General features: G+C 45.3%; 1 protein-coding gene across 2 annotated transcripts in view; it reads right to left on the reverse strand.

Annotated features, from left to right (window-relative positions):
- The window catches only part of PDE4D (phosphodiesterase 4D), a 1,065,327-nt gene that overhangs the window by 724,345 nt on the left and 319,599 nt on the right, over nucleotides 1-21,383 (reverse strand). The window contains exon 1 of one of the 2 annotated variants that reach the window (XM_040421310.1): nucleotides 759-1,316. The exons of the other annotated variant lie outside the window; for it this stretch is intronic. Within the exon in view, the coding sequence (XP_040277244.1) occupies nucleotides 759-1,045 (287 nt within the window). The 5' untranslated portion in view covers nucleotides 1,046-1,316. Of the gene's footprint in view, nucleotides 1-758; nucleotides 1,317-21,383 lie in introns of those variants that run through there. 2 annotated transcript variants of the gene reach the window in all.

The raw sequence follows: 21,383 nt of genomic DNA on the forward strand, positions 1-21,383 counted from the left end.
TTTTTTTTTGCGGATCCATTGTAAACAATTGCCTTAAACGGACAAGAATAGGACAGGTTATATTTTTTTGGGCAGGGCTACGGAAGTGGACAAACTGATAGCACACCGTGTGCGTCCGCATTTTTTTTGCGACCCCATTGAAATGAGTGGGTCTGATTCCTATCCGCAAAAAAAAAAAAAACGCAACGGACACGGAAACAAAATACGTTTGTGTGCATGAGGCCATACAGAAAATGACGTATTATGTACCACGCTAGGATGTATAGTCGCGCCTCACCCAGTGACAGCCACAAAAGTGACAGTTTTTAAACAACATAATAAAGTACGGTAGAAACTGTAATATAAAACCAATAGAAATCAGGAAACCATTCGTATCCGCCACATACCGTATGTGTACAGTCCACCGTGTAATAACAGCAGCAATAAAACATCTGCTGCGGAGCCATGTAGTGACAACGCGTTACAGCGCTGCCCGAGGTGTCAATCTGCGTCAATGTGCAGAAACGTATACGTACATATCGTACTCAGTGTTCAATCACATATATGAAGTCAGATAATTATAGACAGACAGCCTATAGCTATGTACACAGACTCATCTCTGCTGCTCCTCGCCAGTCTTTAACCCCTTGTGTTCTGCAGCAGCATGCCCTCCAGGTCTGTCCCCTGCCTACTCTGTAGCAGCAGCTCTCAGGCCACCTGACAGCCCAGGGCAGGGACAGCTGCTGCACCCCTCCTAAAAAGGCCAGTAACTTCCGTACCATGTATGAGCCACAGTGAAGCGCCTCTGCTTGGGGATGTTAACTGCTGAGGCAGCATCCTGCGGAGGAGCCGGGGGGAGTTCCTGGGGGGAGATGATCGGGGACAACCGGGGGGACACAGGAGAAGTCCTTCCTGGAGGCTTTGTGCTTCTCATGGCTGCAACAGGTTCTCCCTTAAAGGTCTTGACCTGGTCCTCATTAAGCCACGCGTTAGGGCAATGGGGCGCTATCCACTTCTGGAACAAGCCAGGGTGTCCGAGCTGGGTGCCGGCTGCGGCTGAGGCCATGTCTTCTCTGCGAGTTGGGTGAAGTCTAGAGGCTAGGTGTTGAGGGGGCAACCTACCTGCTTGCGGCAGAGCAGGTTAGTCTTTCTGTTATTACCATGGTGTGGATGTTCTCAGCTCCTGACTCCTCCACTGAAGCCTAGGAGACATCCCCCCAGTGCCCCTCCTCAGTGCCTCGGCACTGGCTCCTTGGGCAATGTCTCAGGAGACTCAGGACTGAGCCTTTCATGAGCGCTGCCTTGTGAGAGCCTGGAGGCTGAGCTTTACTATCGGCTCCTATACTGCAGCTGTGTCCTGTGGAGGGAGGGGAGCTGGAGCCTGCCTATACAGAGGTGAAGCAGCCTGCCTATACAGAGGTGAAGCAGCCTGCCCTCCCTGCCTATACAGAGGTGAAGCAGCCTGCCCTCCCTGCCTATACAGAGTGAAGCAGCCTGCCTCCCTGCCTATACAGAGGTGAAGCAGCCTGCCTCCCTGCCTATACAGAGGTGAAGCAGCCTGCCTACCTGCCTATACGAAGTGAAGCAGCCTGCCTACCTGCCTATACAGAGGTGAAGCAGCCTGCCTCCCTGCCTATACAGAGGTGAAGCAGCACAGCCTCCCTGCCTATACAGAGGTGAAGCAGCCTGCCTCCCTGCCTATACAGAGGTGAAGCAGCCTGCCTCCCTGCCTATACAGAGGTGAAGCAGCCTGCCTCCCTGCCTATACAGAGGTGAAGCAGCCTGCCTATACAGAGGTGAAGCAGCCTGCCTATACAGAGGTGAAGCAGCCTGCCTATACAGAGGTGAAGCAGCCTGCCTATACAGAGGTGAAGGCAGCCTGCCTCCCTGCCTATACAGAGGTGAAGCAAGCCTGCCTCCCTGCCTATACAGAGGTGAAGCAGCCTGCCTCCCTGCCTATACAGAGGTGAAGCAGCCTGCCTCCCTGCCTATACAGAGGTGAAGCAGCCTGCCTCCCTGCCTATACAGAGGGTGAAGCAGCCTGCCTCCCTGCCTATACAGAGGTGAAGCAGCCTGCCTCCCTGCCTATACAGAGGTGAAGCAGCCTGCCTCCCTGCCTATACAGAGGTTGAAGCAGCACAGCCTCCCTGCCTATACAGAGGTGAAGCGGCACAGCCTCCCTGCCTATACAGAGGTGAAGCGGCACAGCCTCCCTGCCTATACAGAGGTGAAGCGGTACAGCCTCCCTGCCTATACAGAGGTGAAGCAGCACAGCCTCCCTGCCTATAAGAGGTGAAGCAGCACAGCCTCCCTGCCTATACAGAGGTGAAGCAGCACAGCCTCCCTGCCTATACAGAGGTGAAGCAGCCTGCCTCCCTGCCTATACAGAGGTGAAGCAGCCTGCCTATACAGAGGTGAAGCAGCCTGCCTATACTGAGGTGAAGCGGCACAGCCCTCCCTGCCTATACAGAGGTGAAGCGGCACAGCCTCCCTGGCCTATACAGAGGTGAAGCAGCCTGCCTATACAGAGGTGAAGCAGCCTGCCTATACAGAGGGAAGCAGCCTGCCTATACAGAGGTGAAGCAGCCTGCCTCTCCCGCCATCTGTCTGCAGGTACAGGCGGTGACAGGAGCCTCCATATCATTCACTGATAGTTCAGCAGAAATGATTAGTGAGCTGGAATATTCTGCAGATTGGGAGGAAACCCTGCCTGAGCCTGTGCAGTACCAGGAGCGCCTCCGGGGGGCCCCGCTACCAATACAGGGGTGCGGATCCCTAGAGAGTCCTGTATCTATCCGTCCACATGGTGAATAAACCTTTTCTATTATTTCAGTGCTGCCTGTTTACTACCTGTGTTTTCTGTTTGACTCTGGAGCTGCCATGTTTCTGCTTCCGGATCTGTCTGGATCTATCAGTCCCTCATCTCTAATTGATTGATATGCGATAGGTAGTCAGATATATGATCGCTATAATACAGGGAGATATCGGACAGAACGCAGAGATAGAGACACATATAGGACAGATCTCATATCCAATGTCTATTCATGTATACGGCTTTAAGGAGTTGTCAAAATGGGGCTAAAGGCTTAGACCAGTTTCCCATCCCCAGCAGCAGTTTTCGGAGGCTGTTCTCCACAGGAATTCTCCGGATGCAAAACAGAATCCACGCCAATCCCATCGAGATGCCGAGATTTGGCTGGACAGTTGCACGCTGCTGTTTGTGTCCGGCCGATTCCCGGGATTCTCTGCCGGATCACGATGCCGGAGATGTGAAACTAGCCTAAGGTCTCTTGCACACGACCTTATGTATTTTGCGGTCTGCAAAAAATACGGATGACGTCCGTGTGCATTCCGTATTTTGCGGAACGGAACAGCTGGCCCCTAATAGAACATTACTATCCTTGTCCGTAATGCGGACAGTAATAGGGCATGTTCTATTTTTTTGCGATACAGAAACAGATTGCACACTTTTTGCGGACCCATTGAAATGAATGCTTCCTCATGCGGTCCGCAAAAAAGACAGAACGGACACGGAATGAAAATACGTTTGTGTGCAAGAGGCCTAAGGCTAATACTAGCGCTGTAACCAAAAAAAAACGAACCAATAACCCCATAAGAAATGAGGAAAACACTCATATAAAATATATGTAGTTTAATTAATTAAGACATAAAGTAAACAAACAATGACATAAGCACAAGGCAATGGGGGATGGGACGCCCCGTGTATCGGAGCCGTAGAACCCCCACCCTCACATATACCGTACTGACAGAAACACAAGGTGCTAAGCCACACTATAGTGGGCGAGATGTAAAATCACCCAAAGGCCTCATGCACACGACCGTTGTTGTGTTCCGTGTCCGTTGTTCTGTTTTTCCGTGATTTTCTGCGGACCCATTGACTTTAGTTAATAGGGCTGAACATCTTACAGCAATGCCGAAATTCAGAGGGATCCGGTGTTCTGCTAGATTTCTATACCTTGCAAAAACTCTATACCGGAAGTGACGCGGCCGCACCGGAATCAGCTGGAGGAGGGTGTGTGTGCGGCGCTGCGCAAGCGCACATCCAGTGGATTAGCAAAAAAAATCATTGCAGCGCCGCGGGAGAACCGTACACTGCAAAACCGACACCGCGCGTGCGCACTTAGGGGTAGGAGATTTTCCAGCGCAAAATGTTCCATCAGATCTCCCTACCCTCCGATGCACACGCACAAATTATCAGAGCAGTTCATCCTTACCAGGGAGATCTGATGGAACATTTTGCGCTGGAAAATCGACCTACCCCTAAGTGCGCACGCGCTGTGTACGGTTCGCGCATGCGCATGAAGTCATTCTCCTGCGGCGCCTGCAATGATTTTCTGCTAATCCACTGGATGTGCGCTTGCGCAGCGCCGCACACACCCTCCTCCTCCAGCTGATTCCGATGCGGGCCGCGTCACTTCCGGAATAGGCGTTTTCGCAAGGTATAGAAATGAGGGCAGGGCACCGGAACAGCCACCAGATCCATAGCGCTAGAGAGTGGTACTAGCCTAACTTGGACAACAATTCCCAGTACTAAACAACCATTCTGGTAGCATCTTTAACTAGAACCCTGCACAGGTGACGTTCCACCATCTACTTCCTCCTGAGCATCTATGAATAAATGGTTTGTGTTCCCATTCCCCCTGTCATACAGGCATGTCTCCGCACAGTCAGTGACACAGGGGGGAATTTATCATGAGGGGAATATCTGAAGTCAACGGTTTTGCTCGAGTCTGCCTGTGTTGGAGTACTTTATGCCACCATTTACCAAATGCCGGATGTTGTTTGATAAATTTGTGTCATCTCTAGGTCTCATGACACGGCCATTGCCCGGCGCACCCGTATTCGCATTATTAATAATGATGGGCACAAAGGAGGCCATTTGATGTCCAGGGGCACTATGTGCATTATGTATACTGAGGGCACTGCAGGGGTTAGGATTAAAAAAACTAAAAGCTTATTCTTTTTTTTTGAGTTTTTTTTAATGGCCGTTATAAAAAAAATTATGCAAATGGTTAAAAACAGACAGCATATCCGTATTTAACAGCCGTTTCTTTGTGAATGCTGCCTAAATGTATGTTGTGCAGTTCTTCCATTATTCCTACTAACATAAATGAATACAATTATTAGTATTATTCATTTATGAATAAATTGGTAGCTTGGCGTTATCAAAGGGGTGTGTTTCCTATACAGTCTGCCATTGCCAGCACTAGTCAGGACAAAGACTGTGCAGGACACCCCCCCCCCCTGATAGGTCATCAGTATCTGATCAGTGGGGGTCTGACAACTGAGACCCCCACCAATCAGCTGTTTAGAAAGGCAGCGGCGCTCCTGTGAGTCGGCAGCCTTCTCTCTGCTTTCCTTAGGCCGGTGACGACACGTTCATGCGTCACGTGGCCTAGGAGCATCTCACGCCCCATTCAAGTGAGTGAGCGCAGATACCAAGAACAACCACTATACAATGAACCGGCGCTGTGCTTGGTAAACTGCGGGAAAGCACTCACAGGAGGACCGGTGATCAGCGGGGGTCCTGGGTGTTGGACCCCGCCAATCAGATACTGAGGACCTATTCAGAAGATAGGTCGTCAGTAAAAAAAAAAAATCTCGGAAAAACCTTTTAAGACCCATGGGTGTTTTTGCCTTCCTATGAGTTTATATCTCTCCCGAAGAGGATGTAGCACAGCTGCCATGTCCTCTACAGGAGAGTTTGCAGATCTTGATGATACAATTATAGTGAAAGTAATTGGTCAAAGTTTAATTACCGATTGAAGTCGCAGAGCGCTACTGGCAATGTTCATTATCTTGCCGCATTTCTCTTAGCTAAGTAATGCATGAAAGTCTTTCCAATGTTATTTTCGGCTAAGAGTCTAACGTCTAAGCAAAGAGGGTCTGGTTACCACCATTACCACTACTTCTCTCTGTCTTACTGCCTCACCGGTTTGGATAACCATAAGATATTTGTAAACCGATATGCCGAAAAAGACAGGCACGCATTAAAGGGGGTTGTGCCACTAATATATATGTATCCCACAAATCTATCGCTGTTTGTGTCACTTTCCTCAGATACCACCATTTACCATCAAAACTGTCCTATTCTAACACTAATTAGCCCAGGTGGAAAATCAGCTTCGATTTTTCGGTTTCTGTTAGTTCCATCCTACATTGGAGCCTTGTACTGTAGGATGTAGGAAGAGTCATTGGTAAGAACAAGGGGCGTGATGTCAGCACACAACTCACTCCCCTAAGGCATGATGGACGGCAGACACATGACAAACCAGGAAGTGGGATTCAAGCATGGGGGATAAGAGAAAACGCAAATGAGGTTAATGTAAAAAAATTAAAATAAATCATCCCAAGAAGAACCCCTTTAAACTTGTCCCTCAAGTGAGCCACATCACTTATCTCATCATACGCAGTGGCGTAGCGTTGAGGGGCTGTTGCCCCGGGCACCGAATTGCAGGGGGCGCCAGGCAGCAGGTCTGATGCCTATGAGGCAGGAGAACAGCGCAGGAGATCACGGGAAGGCACAGTGATGCGTCCGTGACCGCCGGCACGCCACAAGAGTTAGTATTTGTTTTATTTTTTTTGTGTAAGTACCCTAAAGGCAGGCCATACTGGGGGCACTATGGAGGTGGGGGCATTATCAGTTTAAATAAAAAGAACAAAGAAGGCAGTTATACATTATACAGAGGGGGCCAGTTATATATAATAAATTTTACAGAAGGGCCATTATATATTATAATTATACAGAGGGGCCATTAATAATGACCCTCTTTAATTATAATATTATATAGCCCCCTCCCGTACTATTAGTATATATAATAGCCCCCTCCGTACTATTAGTATAGTATAATAGCCCCCTCCGTACTATTAGTATATATAATAGCCCCCTCGTATTATTAGTATATAATAGCCCCCTCCGTACTATTAGTATATAATAGCCCCTCCGTACTATTAGTATATATAATAGCCCCCTCCGTACTATTAGTATATATAATAGCCCCCTCCGTACTATTAGTATATATAATGGCCCCCTCTGTACTATTAGTATATATAATAGCCCCCTCTGTACTATTAGTATATATAATAGCCCCCTCTGTACTATTAGTATATATAATAGCCACCTCTGTATTATTAGTATATATAATAGCCACCTCTGTATTATTAGTATATAATAGCCCCCTCCGTACTATTAGTATATATAATAGCCCCCTCCGTACTATTAGTATATATAATAACCCCCTCAGTATTATTAGTATATATAATAGCCCCCTCTGTACTATTAGTATATATAATAGCCCCCTCTGTATTATTATAATATATAATAGCCCCCTCTGTACTATTAGTATATATAATAGCCCCCTCCATATTATTAGTATATAATAGCCCCCTCCGTACTATTAGTATATATAATAGCCCCCTCAGTATTATTAGTATATATAATAGCCCCCTCTGTACTATTAGTATATATAATAGCCCCCTCTGTACTATTAGTATATATAATAGCCCCCTCTGTACTATTAGTATATATAATAGCCCCCTCTGTACTATTAGTATATATAATAGCCACCTCTGTATTATTAGTATATATAATAGCCCCCTCTGTACTATTAGTATTATACAGGGGCTTGCAGAAATTATTAGGCAAGTTGTTATTTTTGAGGATTCATTTTATTATTGAACAACAACCATGTTCTCAATGAACCCAAAAAACTCATTATATCAAAGCTGAATATTTTTTGGAAGTAGTTTTTAGTTTTAGCTATTTTAGGGGGATATCTGTGTGTGCAGGTGGACTAATTACTGTGCATAATTTTAGGCAACTTAACAAAAAACAAATATATACCCATTTCAATTATTTATTTTTACCAGTGAAACCAATATAACATCTCAACCTTCACAAATATACATTTCTGACATTCAAAAACAAACAAAAACAAATCAGTGACCAATATAGCCACCTTTCTTTGCAAGGACACTCAAAAGCCTGCCATCCATGGATTCTGTCAGTGTTTTGATCTGTTCACCATCAACATTGCGTGCAGCAGCAACCACAGCCTCCCAGACACTGTTCAGAGAGGTGTACTGTTTTCCCTCCTTGTAAATCTCACATTTGATGATGGACCACAGGTTCTCAAGGGGTTCAGATCAGGTGAACAAGGAGCCATGTCATTAGATTTTCTTATTTTATACCCTTTCTTGCCAGCCACGCTGTGGAGTACTTGGACGCGTGTGATGGAGCATTGTCCCTGCATGAAAATCATGTTTATCTTGAAGGATGCAGACTTCTTCCTGTACCACTGCTTGAAGAAGGTGTCTTGCCAGAAACTGGCAGTAGGACTGGGAGTTGAGCTTGACTCCATCCTCAACCCGAAAAGGCCCCACAAGCTCATCTTTGATGATACCAGCCCAAACAAGTACTCCACCTCCACCTTGCTGGCGTCTGAGTCGACTGGAGCTCTCTGCACTTTACCAATCCAGCCACGGCCCATCCATCTGGCCCATCAAGACTCACTCTCATTTCATCAGTCCATAAAACCTTAGAAAAATCAGTCTTGGCAGATGCGTTTCTTGGCCCAGTCTTGACGTTTCAGCTTGTGTGTCTTGTTCAGTGGTGGTAGTCTTTCAGCCTTTCTTACCTTGGCCATGTCTCTGAGTATTGGCACACCTTGTGCTTTTGGGCACTCCAGTGATGTTGCAGCTCTGAAATATGGCCAAACTGGTGGCAAGTGGCATCTTGCAGCTGCAACGCTTGACTTTTCTCAGTTCATGGGCAGTTATTTTGCGCCTTGGGTTTTTCCACACCCCTTCTTGTGACCCTGTTGACTATTTTGAATGAAACGCTGGATTGTTCGATGATCACGCTTCAGTAGCTTTGCAATTTGAGAGTGCTGCATCCCTCTGCAAGATATCTCACTATTTTTTGACTTTTCTGAGCCTGTCAAGTCCTTCTTTTGACCCATTTTGCAAAAGGAAAGGAAGTTGCCTAATAATTATGCACACCTGATATAGGGTGTTGATGTCATTAGACCACACCCTTCTCATTACAGAGATGCACATCATCCAAATATGCTTAATTGGTAGTAGGCTTTCGAGCCTATACAGCTTGGAGTAAGACAACATGCATAAAGAGGATGATGTGGTCAAAATACTCATTTGCCTAATAATTCTGCACGCAGTGTATAATAGCCACCTCTGTACTATTAGTATATATAATAGCCCCCTCTGTATTATTAGTATATATAATAGCCACCTCTGTATTATTAGTATATATAATAGCCCCCTCTGTATTATTAGTATATATAATAGCCACCTCCGTACTATTAGTATATATAATAGCCCCCTCCGTACTATTAGTATATATAATAGCCCCCTCTGTACTGTTAGTATATATAATAGCCCCCTCTGTATTATTAGTATAATAGCCCCCTCTGTACTATTAGTATATATAATAGCCCCCTCCGTACTATTAGTATATATAATAGCCCCCTCTGTATTATTAGTATATATAATAGCCCCCTCTGTATTATTAGTATATATAATAGCCACCTCTGTATTATTAGTATATATAATAGCCACCTCTGTACTATTAGTATATATAATAGCCCCCTCCGTACTATTAGTATATATAATAGCCACCTCTGTACTATTAGTATATATAATAGCCACCTCTGTACTATTAGTATATATAATGGCCCCCTCTGTACTATTAGTATATATAATAGCCCCATCTGTACTATTAGTATATATAATGGCCCCCTCCGTACTATTAGTATATATAATAGCCACCTCTGTACTATTAGTATATATAATAGCCACCTCCGTACTATTAGTATATATAATGGCCCCCTCTGTACTATTAGTATATATAATAGCCACCTCTGTACTATTAGTATATATAATGGCCCCCTCTGTACTATTAGTATATATAATAGCCACCTCTGTACTATTAGTATATATAATAGCCACCTCTGTATTATTAGTATATATAATAGCCACCTCTGTATTATTAGTATATATAATAGCCACCTCTGTATTATTAGTATATATAATAGCCACCTCTGTATAATGATAGTAAAGGATAGTAGTAAAGTGAGGAATCTAAAAATGCTTTCTGTGAAACTCTGTAGAGACGAGACACGGCTGATAGAAGGTATCATGGCGGTCTTATCTCCGAATGAATACATTGAGGAAAGTCTACCTCACAAGAGAGGTCACTGGATGGATGAGGTATGTGGTGCTGTATTCTATTGTATATAATAATGTCATCCACATATCTGTTTTCACGGTAGGGTTGGATGGAGTGGATATAGAATATGGCCCACCTTGCCCCATCCTGGCCCCATACTTCAGGTCACACTGTGCGTGTTCTGAATTCTGGGGCCTCACACCCATCTACTACAGTATCTGTACTCAGAGTTATCACTGTGTTATATGTGGTGTTACATAGGACTGCAGGTGACACCTACCACTATCGGTAAAAGGGGGCGTGTCTACAGGTAGTGTGGGGGGGGGGGAGGGGCAGCGCAATACTTGGCTTGCCCCGGGTGCTGGCAACCCACACTACACCACTGTTCATACGTATTACGCAGTGTGTATAGAACTCCACTTTTTCCTCCATAAGATAACTGTTTTATGTAGCTATGTGGATTTACGATTACTGCATCCTTTACATGTCTGTACTTTTCTCTATAGCACATGACATCATGTTTTGGCATTAGCTTTCTAAGGAAAGGGCAGTCCTTCAGCCACAGTTTCTTAGAGGTTTCCTTCACAGGAGGTTTATTTTATTTCCCCCCCAGGGCGTACACAGATCTAAAAGGCTCCCATAATAAAAGTTAATGCGGGTGGCCAGTGCCCCATCCAATTTTCCCAGTATGCGTTGCATCAAACATTCCCAGCAAACGCGGAACACAAAGCAACTTCCCAGGTTTTCTGATAAATTAGACTTTTTTTTTTATTAAGTGGAAGAAATTTTTTATAAAAAAAATAATCTCCCTCTGCCTTGCCCACTTTATCCTCCTTTTATGTCGGAAAACAAGGAATGGGCGCTGTATAAATATGGCAGTCATTCTGAAGACCACATTGTTTACACCAGACAACTTCACCTACTTCTCTTTATATAGTGTTATAAAACCACCTGCCTGCAGTCTCCACGAGGGGGGCGCTCAGTGCATAGGAATTTATACAGCTAACCATTGATTTTTAATGAAAACTGTAAAAAACTTTGTATGCACAGAGGTTCCTCCTAATGGCAGCTGATGGAAAAATGCAGTGAATCTATTCTGAAACAGTAGATGCAGTTCAACGCGGCTGCTACAAAGTGAAGGGGGGAGGCAGCTGCACATGTGCGACCATCTTCCAACCTGAAAAATAGCCGAGCGGCCAGCTATTTTTGGATCTCCCTTAGAAGGATGGTTACTTCTTGGGCCCTGTCTTAGAGAAGGTGTTCTGGGACCTGCTACTATCTCGCACCTATCTGACATTGATGGAATATCCTAGCGATATGCCCATCTATATCCAAGATGGCAATACCCCTTTAATAGCAGTCAGCCTGAAGGTCTTATCACTTGTGTTGATTTGTGTTGTATGCTACAGAATTACAATATATATACTTCATATTAATTTATTTAAATTTTCTATGGCATAGTACTCGCTTGAATGGTCCCAATCCAGAGCTGCGGTGCGGAACAGAGGCACTACAGAGGCCTTCCGTGGTGTTTTCTGTCCGTGCCTCCGCACTGAGAAAAAAATAGAACATGTTCTATTTTTTTGCGGCGCAGACAGATCAGGGACCCATTCAAGTTGTCTCAATCCGTCCCGGCCACCACACGGACGTTGCCCGTGCATTGGGGACCGGCTATGCTCTGGAGAGGGGTGTCTAAGCAACTACCTGGTTTTCACCAGAGCCTCAGATGGTGAGGATAGACTTGAGCCATTAAGGTAGTTGCCAGGGGCTACTCCAGAGCAACCACCAAGTCAGAGGCAGCTGGTCCAGGCAGACAAAAGGATACCTGGGTAGGTACCGCAAGTACAAGCGTAGTCAGGTGGCAGAGAAGTTACCAGGAGCGACGATGCAGGACCGAAGGATAAGGTAGAGACAAAGTCAGACAGGCAGAGGATCAGGGCAGGCGGCACAGGAACCAGTCAAGCAATCCGGGTCAGCAACATGATAGACGAATCAAACAGGCAGGGAACAGACGATAGGCAAAGTCCAGCAACAAAGTACAATCAGGAGCACCAGTGGTTGTCAGGCTCTTTAGCAAAAAGACAAGGACCTTAACACTGAGGCATCTGGGAAAAGGGCTGAACCACTTAAACACCTGCAGGAGAGCCAGGGTTGGTCAGCGAGGTCACCTGACGTAACCCAGTCCACCCAGGGAGTAATGCGTGCCACCCCTAGAGCAGGGTAACATGACACCAGCCGAACTCAGGCTGTGTCCAGGGCTGAATAGAAGCTGTGGAGCGGAATCCTCAGAAGCAATATCACTTATACAAACAGGGAGTGTCCCGGACTGCAGCGGTAATCGGGGAAACAGCGGTGCACCACACAGCCGCTGTACAGCCTTGGGGCTCCATGCACACGACCGTATGTGTTTTGCGGTCTGCAAATACATCCGTATGCCATTCCGTTTTTTTTTTTGGCGGATCCATTGTAACAATGCCTAAAACGGACAAGAATAGGACATTGGTTCTATTTTTTTTACGGGGCTACGGAACGGACATACTGATGCAGATAGCACACGGTGTGCTGTCCGCATTTTTTGCAGACCCATTGAAATGAATGGGTCTGCATCCTATCCGCCAAAAAAACGGAACGGACACGGAAACAAACAACATTCGTGTGCATGTAGCCTTAAACTGTTTTCAGTTGCAAAAAAAAAAGTATGTGCCTCCAGGAGCAAACTCTAGGGCGCTTCCATCAAAATGAATCACCCTGGCTTAAAGGGAACCGGTCCACCGGGATTTTGGGGTATAGAGCTGAGGACATGGGTTGCTAGATGGCCGCTAGCACATCCGTAATACCCAGGTCCCGTAGCTCTGTGTGCTTTTATTGTGTTAAAAAACCCAATTGATACATATGTAAATTAACCTGAGATGAGTCCTGTCCCTGACTAATCTCATGTACAGGACTCATCTCAGGTTAATTTGCATATGTATCAAATCGGTTTTTTTTTACACAATAAAAGCACACAGAGCTACGGGGACTGGGTATTGCGGATGTGCTAGCGGCCATCTAGCAACCCATGTCCTCAGCTCTATACACAGAATCCCGGTGACAGGTTCCCTTTAAGTCATTGATGGATGATTCACCTGGCAAGATAGTCTTCGATCCTGACTTCTGATAGAAAGAAAAAAAACTTTTACTGCATCCGAGACCGCAGAGACATCACATTTACTGCAAGAGCATTCCCAACGTAAGCAGAATGAAGAATGGCATCTCTATGGAAACCTATACAAGGGGTTTTGCTTGTAAGATCTTGGAGGAGCCCGCAGCTTGCGCTGTCTTTCTAAGATGGTGGATTTTAAAAGGAGGATTCCTATTGTCATACAAGGTGCCAAACGTGTCTTAAACAGCACAAGGAGGTGACGTTCAAAAAGAACATACCACTGTTCACATTTCACACTGTGTTAAAGCAAAGCGCGATGCATGAAATGCGTTCTGGGGAGCTAACAGTACATAGTGAGGGACATTTACTAAAGCGGCGTGAAAAAGTGGCAAATGTTGGCGCATGTTATAATTGCGCAATATTTTGAGATTTTTCACTTATCTCGTCACTTTTATTGGATAAGAGAAAGTGGGCATCAAGTATAATTTATTAGCGGTGTCTAGACTAACAAGGGGGTGTGACGTACTGGCAAGGGGATCTGACTCGGCGTCACAATTGTGACAAAATTCTACCATAAAGTAAGCCAGCCAATTGGTATGATGTTAGAGAAAAGTGTCTATTCCGGCACCACCTTTATCAGAATCTGCTGCAGGTCTAGACAGCCTGTCTAAGCTTACACTATCTATAGGATTAGTAAATCTGCCCCAGTGTGTGCCTTTTGTCAAAGCAGTATATGCTAGACTACTTTTTAGACCCACACTGTTGATCATGTAGCGGGTCCAGGAGGAGCGAGAGGAGGATGGGAATGGTAGTGGCTCTGGTGTTGATAACTGAACACACGGATCACAGTGGCAATCGCACTGATACCCTCCTAGAGCCATGCAGTTCCCTCGTGGGAACATCCTGATGTTGGCTATCCTGCCTGATAGTAGTTGTGGTGCCCTTGGTGTTGACTTTTTGGCATGGTGCACGGCAAGATTGTAAGACCAGATGCAATGTTCGGCGAATGATGATGGATTCAGTGACCAGACCAGTAGGTGCAAATAAATAAGTTCAGGATAGGAGTAGTAGCACATCCAAAAGTATCAAGTAATAGCAGCAGTGATGAGGGTTGTGGTACCCCTCTCTGCAGAACCTTAGGCATACAATTCTGGGTATATTTTCTGTGATTTCTGGACTGATTGGTACAGGATTAAGATACGGCTGGCCAAAACATCTCTTAGTGTGGAGGGGTGCATTAGCAATGTTTCCTCTCACAGCAGCAAAGTGTAGTGTCCCACTAGGTAAATGTGGGCACTACACAAGGGTCAATTTGGCCACGTTATTCTCCATCTCCTGTGGAGTATGGCCATTGTATTTTATATTATGTTTTATGTGATTTTTTTCCCTGTGTATTTCCTGTATCAGGCCTGGCAGGGGTAGTTCCTCCTCCTAGACAGTAGAGGGAGCTAGGGAACCCCCTAGTATATATAGTTAGGTCCAGACAGGAAAGGGCAAGGCAGTGTAGTCCAGGAGGCTAGTGAGTGCAGTCTAGCCTGCCTGAGGTTCCTAAGCAAGGGAAGCTCAGAGGTTTGCCACCAGGAGAAGAGGTTACCTCCTGAGAAACCTGGTTCCTAGAAGAGTACAGAGCAGAGCAATTATTCCAGCCAGACAGAGAGCTGAAGGGCAGCAGGATATATTCAAAGCAAGGAGTCATATACGAGAGGAAGTTTCCCTAACCAAGGATAAAGCCAGCAATAGGGCATACGGGCCCCTTGGGATAAAGACAGACAGGATTCTGAGGAAAAGTAATGCAGCTGATCTGTAAGTGTATAACCCTCTGAGTATCTTGCAAGAACATTACCTGCCAATTGATGTAAAGCCTGCATGTGACTACTTCTTACATATGGAACTCTGACCAAAGACTGTAAATAGTTAACTGTTTCAGTAAAAGGAAGTTTCGGTTCACTGCAACTTGTGTTCCTCCCTTATTACTACCATAAATCGGTGTGCCACCGTTACCGGCACTGGCGTCACGAACTTAAAGGGATCTTGCCACCGGCACATTAAACCTGCAACACCCAGAGCACCTCACCTACCATCGGCCTGGTCCCTATATCACAGAGAGTGCCCCAGAGGACCCCTGTGCCAGCCTCTCCATCACTGCTGTACGCCTGCCCAGGGTCTTCTATAAACTGTGAGTACCAAAGACACCCTCGGTTAGTGAATACCCTTGTGACCTCACATTCGCAACACCCTGCAGGGCTGCGTACTGCAAAAGTCTCTTTCTGTCATAAATGAGCACAATACCTCGTCAACTTGTAGATTCTAGACTTTCTAATTGCGTTTCTCTCTCTGGAGCACTTTTGTAGTAGAGTAGTTTGCTTGGGTAGCTGTAGTCTCAGAGAAGATAGTTCTCTGAAACTCAGGCCTAGTTCACAGGAGCTCACAAAACAAAGGTCCTCTCTTTTCATTAGCTAAGCACGGACTCTCTACTTACTGACTAAACAGGAGGCAGACCCAGGTCCATTTCTTGGCAACCCAAAGGGGTTGAGTCCCAGTGTTAACCCTGACTTATCCATACAATGTTGGGTATACAAATTCTGTGAATCAGAATATTTTACTTAACAATTTGACATTACTACAATTAATATTTTGCAGTAACCCTATTCTGGGTTACTGCAGTCACCTTGCAGCCAGGAGTGCAGTACTTGTATTGCATATTGATGATCCATCCTCATTTCTGACCCCCCAGCACCCTTGCCAATCCCCTGCTCGAATGGGCCACAGTGCTCACCCGAGCTCTTTCCACATCCATAGGTCACATGACCTTTGTGCGGCTCAGTCCCATTCAAGTCAGTGAAACTGAGTTACAATACCAAGCACAGCCCCTATACCAGGGATCAGCACCCTTCGACAACTTCCAGAATGCTTCATTCACTTCTGTGGGAGTTAGAAGACCAGCCAAGTATGTTTTCATGCTGGGAGTTGTAGTTTCACAGCAGCTGAAGTGCCGAAGGTTGCTTTTCCCTGCCCTATACAATGCACAATGATGTGCTTGGTATGCTATGAAGAGGCCAAAGGCCTCGTCCAAGTGCTGAAGCCCATTCATACTACTAATATTGATCACTTATGCTGAAGATAAGTCATCAGTATTTTATTCTCGGAAAACCCCTTTAAAGCAATTGTAATGTTGAGTACTCCCATCATTGCATTTCAATCATCTCCTGCCGTATGAGTGAATAGGGACCAAGCTAGTTGTGTAACTGTTGTGCTACTGTCCCCATCTACAGACTTCTACTGAAGTGCTCCGCTAGAAGGAGAATGTTGTGCAACCTTCATTGTTTTAACAGTCACATTATGGATTTGGGTAAAGAGCCCTTTGGTTGCAAGAGATCTTACAGGTTGTCATCTAGCACGGACCTAAAAGTGTCCGCCTGCCAAGCTCAATATGTATGTCACGGCGGTCACTTCCAATTTTTTGACCATCTACAGTAGACTTGATAAATATCTATACATGAATATCAGTAAATTAATAAAGCACATGCTGTTCCATTATTTATTTATATAGTCTCTCTTACAGTTTTATCCCTGAGGCCAAGGGCCTACACACACCTAATAGCTGATCATCGCATTTTGTATGGGACATCAGGCCAAGTTGACTTGATCATAGATCCAATTGATTGGAAGAAGAAAAGGAAGGTACTATTTTCTGCAAGGCAGTGGCAATGGTAGCAAACAGAGGGAGATCCCATCCATCCTATATGGAACAGGTAGAAAGTTGAGGGCAACAAGCCATGTGGTGGTTAGGGTTAACAAGCCATGTATGAAGGTTAGGTGCAACAAGCCATGTATGTGGTTGTGGGAATTAGTGTCAGATGAGGGCTCCAATTTCATTGTTTCACTAGTGCGTCAAGCCTATGTAGACTTCTGGCCAAGGCGTTGATCGCTGGAACTGTTACTGCAGAGAAGGGTCAATTCTTCTAGGACATCCTTCTTTGATAGTTGTCAGGGGAACATTTACACCAAATATGTGTAAAGCAAGAAACAGAAGGAGTTTACAAGTGATGATCACTGTAGATCCTGAATGAAGTGCAGCGTAGACTGAATTATAGTTATTATATACTTATCTAATTGTACTCGCATTGCTCAAATTTGTCAGATGTTCTCAAGGGATAATCCTTGAAGAAAAGCCTAATACTAGGTTTGTTTTCTTTTCTGAAAAATCATCTGATTAAAGAGGAAATTTTAAATTGGGCCCACTCAGATATCAGTCGTCTCTACCACTGTCTAAGTCAATTGATTAAAGGGGTGGTATATCGATAGAATGTCTGATGGTGCTGTCCTACCTCTGAGACCTGCTCCTGCATCAACAACAGGACCCAAAGTGAATGTACAGCAAGCCACGCATGCCCGCCACCTCTATAGTCACCGCTATGGGACTACCACCCTCTCACCGCTAATTTTCCCATAGCACCATGGAGAGGATGCCTTGCATGTTCAGCGAGCCCTGTTCTTGAGAAATGATTGGGTCCCATAGGTGGGACCTGGCTCCATACCATGGGATATTTATGGCATATATAATGCCCAGATGGGACAACCCCTGTAATCTGAGATATTCTGCCAGGATTAGATTAATATCTATAGGAAAAATCATTTCCATTTTAGCAAAATTGTGATGTCTAACCACATACATGCTGCCTTGTACATGTATTGTAAATGTGATGTATATGTGTTAGGGTTCTTTCACACTTGCGTTCTTGTCTTCCGGCATAGAGTTCCGTCGTCGGGGCTCTATGCCGGAAGAATCCTGATCAGTTTTATCCTAATGCATTCTGAATGGAGAGAAATCCGTTCAGGATGCATCAGGATGCCTTCAGTTCCGGAACGGAACGTTTTTTGGCCGTGAGAAATACCGCAGCATGCTGCGCTTTTTGCTCCGGCCAAAATCCTGAACACTTGCCGCAAGGCCGGATCCGGAATTAATGCCCATTGAAAGGCATTGATCCGGATCCGGCCTTAAGCTAAACGTTGTTTCGGTTCATTGCCGGATCCGACGTTTAGCTTTTTCTGAATGGTTCATGGCTTCCAGGACGCTAAAGTCCTGTTTTGCCATGGTAAAGTGTAGTGGGGAGTGGGGGGAGCAGTATACTTACCGTCTGTGCGGCTCCCGGGGCGCTCCAGAGTGACGTCAGGGCGCCCCACGCGCATGGATGACGTGATCGCATGGATCACGTCATCCATGCGCATGGGGCGCTCTGACGTCATTCTGGAGCGCCCCGGGAGCCGCACGGACGGTAAGTACACTGCTCCCTCGCTCCCCACTACTACTATGGGCAACCAGGACTTTAATAGCGTCCTGGCTGCCATAGTAACACTGAACGCATTTTGAAGACGAATCCGTCTTCAAATGCTTTCAGTTCACTTGCGGTGTTACGGATCCGGCGGGCACCTCCGGCAAATTGGAGTGCATGCGGGATCCGGACAACGCAAGTGTGAAAGAGGCCTTATATTGACTATTCAAGTTGCCATTTGCCAAGATGGCTGACAAATGTTCCCTCTGGTCAGTTCCGCAGGATAAAGCGGAACTGCACAGAGGGACATACCTTTGAGATAGAGGCCATTGAAATGAAAAAACAATTCATGGAAAAAGAATATCCTGAGGAGTTAGTGGAGGAGTCACTTAATCAGACTAGGAAACTAGAGAGAAGGGAGTTTTTTGGAAATAAAGATAAAAGTGAAAATGAAAAGGAACAGAGTAAGGAAGAAGCCATAAGTGTAATTCTTCCATTTAATGAGAGTTATAGGAAGATTCAGAAAATCATTAAAACTCCATTGGCATCATGTCCTAAGTGATAAGATTATAGGACATTTGCTCCCAACTGTTCCATCAATTACCTTTACTAAGGCACCTAATCTAGGTATTAAAGTGGCTCCTACTATAAAACCATGGAAACAGAAAAATATGAGCTTTTCAGGAACTTTGCTAAACTTGAAGGGTTTTTTATAAATGCGGAAGATGCATAGGTTGTAGATTGAATAAGAAACCCAGTTTGACGACTTCTGTCTCCTCAACTCAAAACAATTTTAAGTGGGAGATAGAAGATTGTCTCACATGCGACTCCTCCGGTGTCATCTACCTTTCCAATGCCCTTGTAATAGACAATATATAGGGCGTACTAAAAGACCATTAAAAAAGAGGGTGGCTGAACATATCGCGAACATAAAGAAGGGGTATGATCAATACTCCCTTTCAAAACATTACAAAGATGTGCACAAACAGGATCCATCTAGTTTGATGGTTGTGGCATTGGAGAGGGTGGAAAAACACTGGAGGGGGGGAGACTATATTAAGCAAATGTCTAGGATAAAATCTCAACGTATTTATGAGTTTGCATCCCTGCTACCAAAAGGACTACTCCCGCGAGATCTAAACTTGCTTGTGTCACGAGGGTATCAAGAGCCACGTCTGACTCCGTTATACCCGGGGTCAGGAAGTCGCAGCGGGTGGCTGCGCGCTCTATATATAAAGATCACGGTGTTTCTTAATGATTGTTTTCTGTGTTTGCCTTGCTATCCTTTTTGTCTCTCTCAGGGATCCGTAGCTTCTCCTCCTCAGCTGTTTCTTGTCTGCCACTCCCTACCTCCTTATATTCTCCCCTCACACTTCTCTAGTTGCCAGTTATAGAGCTTCCTGCCTGGACATCTATACTGACCCACTGGAGTGGTTAATCCTGGTTGTCGTTCCTGTGTGCTACCCTCCGGATCCTGTTTGGCTTATTGTTGTCTCCTGTTGTCGCCCACCTGGGATATATGTTGAGTCTGTGTTGTCTGTCCTCCCCTTGGTGTTTCCCCTTAGAGTTAGTGGGTGCGGGACTAGTGTTCCCATCGCCCTGTTCACTACCTAGGGCTCAGCTCAGGGAAAGCCAGGGCTTTAGGCACGTGATCGGCGTACGGGTGAGGAAACCGTCTAGGGACGTCAGGGCAGCCAGGTGCCAGCCGCCAGGTGAGTCAGGGGTCACCATCTTCCCTCTCACTTGGGCAGGGCCTTCCTCGTTCCCTCCCTCTGTGTCACGTATGTGATAGCCACGCCGACCGTGATAGCTTGGTTTGAGGACAGCAACGAGCACGCCGGCAAACACTCAAAGCTCCACACCAAGCGATCGGGAGACAACTGGCCCCATACTTACCGTCCATTCATAAGCCTCCATTCATAAAGTCTTTACCTTTATCTCTAAAGGATATTTAAAGAGAGACTTCAGGGACACTTGAACTTATCGGATAATATACAAACATATTCCTGCTCTGGGATAAGTGCAACGTTAGCACTCGAAGTGACATTCACTTTTCTATCCTTGGACAGAGTTACAGAGGAAACTCTCCTTTGCATGTTGAAATGGTTGCATATAGGAATGGTGTCATATAGAGTCTAGGTGTGCCACTAGAATTATCTGAAATTTTACGTGCTATATACCACCAATATTTTGATTGTTTGTATTGTATGCCACCGCATATTTTGATTGCTCTTATATTTGTATTGTTTTAGATATTTTATGGGGATATGTATTGGATTAAAAAAATTTCTGCATATTTCAATCTGAGACCAATGCATGAGTGCTCGCCCCATTCTTTTTATTATGGGACCTGCTCCATACCATGTGATATTTATGGCATATATATAATGCCCAGATGGGACAACCCCTGTAATCTGAGATATTCTGCCAAGATTAGATTAATATCTATAGGAAAAATCATTTCCATTTTAGCAAAATTGTGATGTCTAACCACATACAGTACAGACCAAAAGTTTGGACACACCTTCTCATTCAAAGAGTTTTCTTTATTTTCATGACTATGAAGGCATCAAAACTATGAATTAACACATGTGGAATTATATACATAACAAACAAGTGTGAAACAACTGAAAATGTCATATTCTAGGTTCTTCAAAGTAGCCACCTTTTTGTCACGGCTGTATGTGAGCAACAAGAGTATACACAGTAAAAAGAGCTACTGACCGGACCCAAACTAGGGAGGATAAAGGGTGACCCCTGTCAGACCCTGAAAGCTCTCCCT

The sequence above is a fragment of the Bufo bufo genome, chromosome 2, assembly GCF_905171765.1.
Source record: "Bufo bufo chromosome 2, aBufBuf1.1, whole genome shotgun sequence".
In the NCBI taxonomy this organism is placed as follows: Eukaryota; Metazoa; Chordata; class Amphibia; order Anura; family Bufonidae; genus Bufo; species Bufo bufo.